The sequence below is a fragment of the Humulus lupulus genome, chromosome 8 (genome assembly GCF_963169125.1).
Source record: "Humulus lupulus chromosome 8, drHumLupu1.1, whole genome shotgun sequence".
Taxonomy (NCBI): domain Eukaryota; kingdom Viridiplantae; phylum Streptophyta; class Magnoliopsida; order Rosales; family Cannabaceae; genus Humulus; species Humulus lupulus.
The window spans coordinates 150,484,342-150,488,991 of record NC_084800.1 but is presented as its reverse complement, the minus strand read 5'-3'; the positions used below and the strand labels follow the sequence as shown (position 1 = coordinate 150,488,991).

Here is a 4,650-nt window from a genome sequence, read left to right as displayed (position 1 = left end):
AGAAACGCGTGCATTGGTGAGTGACTGACCGTCCAAAGTTCTTGAATGTCGCCAGCTATAAACTTTGAGCCTATTTCTCAATCAGCTGAACTAGTCCTACTCCAATGACTACTCTTTTGCTTCTTTTGGAAATTGTCTTCTATTTTTTTTTAAATTTTTTTCTTTTACCAGAAAAGGCTACTTACCATTTTTAACCAACTACCAAGATTACTTCCAAAATTAGACATGTTGAGACTGAACATAGGACTAATATCTCAAAATTTAAGTACCTTTTATTTTTTATTCTACTCCTTTATAAATTTAAGATTTTACGATGAGAGAGAGAAGTAAATTATTGTAACTTGTAACAATGTAACCCTCCCCCCCCTAAAGGAAAAGGTAAGTGTAAGATAAGAGTAAGAGTTCGCTAACTTCACAGCTAACACGTCCACATCTCTTTCTTTCTCTTATAGCCTTAAGACTTCTCTCATAACCAAACTAGATTATTCATAACCAAACTAGATTATTCTTATTTCTTTCTTTCTTACTCTTCAACTACAGTTTTCCTTTCGTCGTCCTCCTCCTCTTCCTTATTTATTTATTTATATATATATTTAATTTAATTTCCATCTGTCATCTCTTTCTCTCTTCCGTATTTATGTCTGTGATCCATTTGTCTTCAGACCCAACTGCCGTTTTTCTTTGTTCATTCACACCACTTTAGAGAAACCTCTGTTTTTATTTTGCTGGGTTTCCGATAATTTGATCTGAACAGGGTTTCGATTTTCTCGAGCTTTTTGGTTACTGTTCTCGGGAAATAATCCAATCCATTTCAGGAAGTGGGTTTTTCATTTCATCCTCTACAAAACAAATTGACCATCTGAAAATCTTGATAGAGATCGAGAGTAGATAAAGAGAGAAAAAAAGAGAGAAAGAAACAGAGGAAAAAGGGCAAAAGGTGTTGAGAATTGATTGGCTAAACTTGGAAATTTGATAACATGTTGGATCTTAATGTTAATATCAACATGGGAGCCGATTCAACCTACGAGAAGATTGAGGGAGGAGCTGAGATGATGATAATGGAGGTGTCCGAGAAGCTGCAGGAACGTTCCAGAACCCAAATGGAAGATTCCGGTTCATCTGGCTCTTCGGTTGTTAACGTTGAAATCGAAGCTCTGAGTAGTACTACAACTATTACTACTCCTTCTAAAGGCGCCTTCAGAGAAGAAGACTCTTCCATCAATATCATGAGCACCTCATCTTCGGCATTCATCTTTGACATATTGAAGAGAGAAAAGGACTGTCACATCGGTGCCACCACCGGTAAAGAAAGTAACACCTCTGAGCCAGGATTTCTTACCAGGTCGTTTTTTCCGGTGGCCGGAGAAAAGGGAGGGAATCAGTACCTAGAAGCTGGTTCTGGGTCGTCTTCGTCGAGACCTCAGTGGTTGAACTTGTCTTTTGCGGACTCCGGTGGCGGAGGCGGCACCCAGCCGCCGGCGGATGTGAAAATCTTGCAGCACAAACAACAGATAAAGAAAAGCAGGCGGGGACCGCGCTCCCGGAGCTCACAGTACCGGGGCGTTACGTTTTACCGGAGAACCGGCCGGTGGGAGTCCCATATTTGGTGAGTTTATTTCCATGGAAAATCAATATGATATATAAATATATTTTTATTTTTAATCAGATATCCTTTCTTTACTAACTTCACTTTCTTCTTCTTCTTCTTTCTTCTTATTTTTGGAATACTTTTAGGGATTGTGGGAAGCAAGTATATTTAGGTACTTAAATTTGTTAATTATTATTAGTTTCTTTCGAATTAATGTAACTAATAATTTCATGGCAAGAGGATCGTTTGGTTAACTTGATTTGTTTGTTTATTCGTTTATTTATTTTAGGTGGATTTGACACAGCTCATGCCGCTGCTAGGTATGCTTAATTAATAACTTTTGCTTTTCTTTTTCCCGATCAATAACAAAACATTTGTGTAAAAAAAATATGGTTAGCTAAATTGGGTTAATGATCATCATTTTGTTTAACTTCAGAGCTTACGATCGAGCTGCAATCAAGTTTCGTGGAGTTGATGCTGATATCAATTTCAATGTAACCGATTACGATGAAGATATGATGCAGGTGCCATATATATATATCTATATATTTATATAATTACTTTTGAAACAATTTCTCTAATTTTGAAATGTTTTACTCTTATTTCAGATGAAAAATCTGAGCAAAGAAGAATTTGTTCAAATACTTCGTCGACAAAGCACTGGATTTTCTCGTGGGAGCTCAAAATATAGAGGAGTAACTTTGCATAAATGTGGTCGATGGGAAGCTCGAATGGGACAATTCCTTGGCAAAAAGTGAGAACCATTCATCATTTAATGAATTATGTATATAGAACATAAAATATAGTTATTATGAGTTGTCAAAACATTGAGAAAGTTCATAGTCATCACATTTGTGCTTAATGGTGCTGGAAAATTTAAACTCTATAAAGAGTAGAGAGTAAGTAAATAGTAGTGTTGTGTATACAAAAGAAGAAATGCCCTAATGGGCACTCCACTTTTGTATCTATAAAATCATGATCCTTCTTTGCAGGTATATTTATCTTGGATTATTCGACAGCGAACTAGAGGCTGCAAGGTCCTCATTTGTTGATGAATATTTGAAGAATTCAATTGTCCTCTTTTGAAAACATTTTTTTTCTTATAAATTCAACTCAATAGAATCAAAAAACATTATGGTTTGGCTTGGCTTTGGTTGGTGGGGATTTAATCCAACACAAGTTTATTCTTTTTTCTTTTTCCTTTTTTCTTTTTCTAAATTCAGGGCTTATGACAAAGCAGCCATCAAATGTAATGGAAGGGAAGCAGTTACTAACTTTGAGCATAGTACTTATCAAGGGGAGATAATCTTAGACTCCAATGCACAAGGTACTAAATATATAGAAAAACCTATAACTTAATAGCTAAACCAATTATTATCTAGTACCATAAATGTTCGCCAAAAATAGTGTTACTATTAAATTTTGTCGATTTTGCTTTAGGAGCCTTTATTTAATAAGGTTCCAAATCCCCCAGCTACTATATATGTAACATTAAATTCTTCTGTTGGAAAAATGCAGGAGGCAGTGACCACAACCTTGATCTGAACCTGGGAATTTCTCCACCGTGTGATGGTCCAAAAGGGCATGAGTACTCTTTCGGTTTTGGGGATACTCGTGTTCATTGGAACCCTCGTGAAGGACCCAACAGAATCAGACCAACAATGGTACATAGATTTTAAGAACTGTCCAATTCAAAAAGTGCAGTGTTCTTTCCTTTTCTAATACAGAAACTTCAATTCTATAGCTCTTAATAATTAGTACCCATGACTCCCAACAGATTGATGGGCAGTCATCCCCACATATTCTACCTCCCAACCACACTGCTTCAGCTACATGTTCAGGAGTGTATCCAGGCTTCTTACCAAAACATGAGGTACTTTCTTTTGCATCATCATCATCATCATAAACTGGCCAAAGTCTAAGCTTGTTTTAGAACGTGACCTAAATCCAAACCCTGCCTCATTTTTATTTGCTAGTACTTATAGCTGACTATCTGAAACACTTTGGGAGACAGGAGATGAGAGCAATGGCAGATGATCATCAAAAGAGGATCGCAGCCGCCAATTCTTCGCAAGGGTTTTTGAACTGGGCATGGAAAATTCATGGCAATGGTAGCAATGCTACTTCATCTAGCTGTGTTACAGCTATGCCTGTCTTCTCCATTGCAGCATCATCAGGATTCTCATCTTCCACATCTTTGGCTGCTCTATCAGCTACCAACACCATAAACCCACAAGCCAATTTTGTTCAAAATATCTGCCTTAGTCCTAGTTTGCCAATTACCACGACAAATTCTGTCACGGACAATTTTCACAGCTCACAAATTCATAGAGGCTAAACGTCAAACACCTTGACGGCAAGCAAGATGTGCTAAAAAATAATAGCAATATTTTTATTAGTTGTAGTGATCTGTATTAATAGTACTACTTCGTGTAAGAGATTTTTTTTCTTCTCTGAATGCATCTCTCGTAATATACCAACTATTTTATCCTGTTCACTGATTTTGCTCAATTGTAATGTAATAATATTTCTTCATTGTAATCTTTTGTATATAGAATTTTTCCACCACTTTTTTTTGGGAAGAGATTATTTTTATCTATATTATATAACCTAATGTAATGATCTTGTCATGTCCAGTAAGAGAAGCCCCGAAGTAGGAAATAATACCAATTATTTGTATCTCCCTTCAATGAATTCAATGATTGAAAACATATTCACTTGCCTTATTATTATTGACAGTCACAAAAGATTAGACAGAAAAACTCAGCACTTGTCCCCTAAAAATAAAAAAAAAACTCAGTTGGTCCCAAATAAATAATTATGAGATTGTCCCACCTTGAATGGAGATGAGGATGGGTTGAGTCAACCCCAATTTCTTCGTAACTTTGTACAAATGATGCCACTGCTATCTAAATAACCAAGGGGTTCCAAGTTCGAACTCGAGAACTCCACCTTATTCCTCCCCTCTCTCATCATTGGCTTGATGAGTCAACCTCAAATAAAGAATTATAAGTTACTCTATTCAATACCAAAATATGCAAACACTTAATGACAAGAATCAT

At 36.3% G+C, this 4,650-nt stretch overlaps 1 protein-coding gene across 6 annotated transcripts; it reads left to right on the top strand.

Annotated features, from left to right (window-relative positions):
• Positions 1–489: 489 nt before the first annotated feature.
• Positions 490–4,129, top strand: LOC133798554 (AP2-like ethylene-responsive transcription factor TOE3). 6 transcript variants are annotated; one of them, XM_062236894.1, is made up of 10 exons: positions 490–1,606; positions 1,735–1,760; positions 1,878–1,908; positions 2,025–2,112; positions 2,197–2,342; positions 2,581–2,625; positions 2,812–2,915; positions 3,107–3,252; positions 3,333–3,461; positions 3,565–3,732. In XM_062236894.1, the coding sequence occupies exons 1-10, from the start codon at positions 978–980 to the stop codon at positions 3,571–3,573; spliced, it is 1,353 nt and encodes a 450-aa protein (XP_062092878.1). In that variant the 5' UTR covers positions 490–977; the 3' UTR covers positions 3,574–3,732. The 6 variants fall into 6 exon arrangements, with proteins under 6 accessions (XP_062092878.1, XP_062092874.1, XP_062092879.1 ...); XM_062236890.1 differs by having other exon boundaries at positions 495–1,606; positions 3,603–4,129; XM_062236895.1 differs by having other exon boundaries at positions 496–1,606; positions 3,366–3,461.
• Positions 4,130–4,650: the final 521 nt, after the last annotated feature.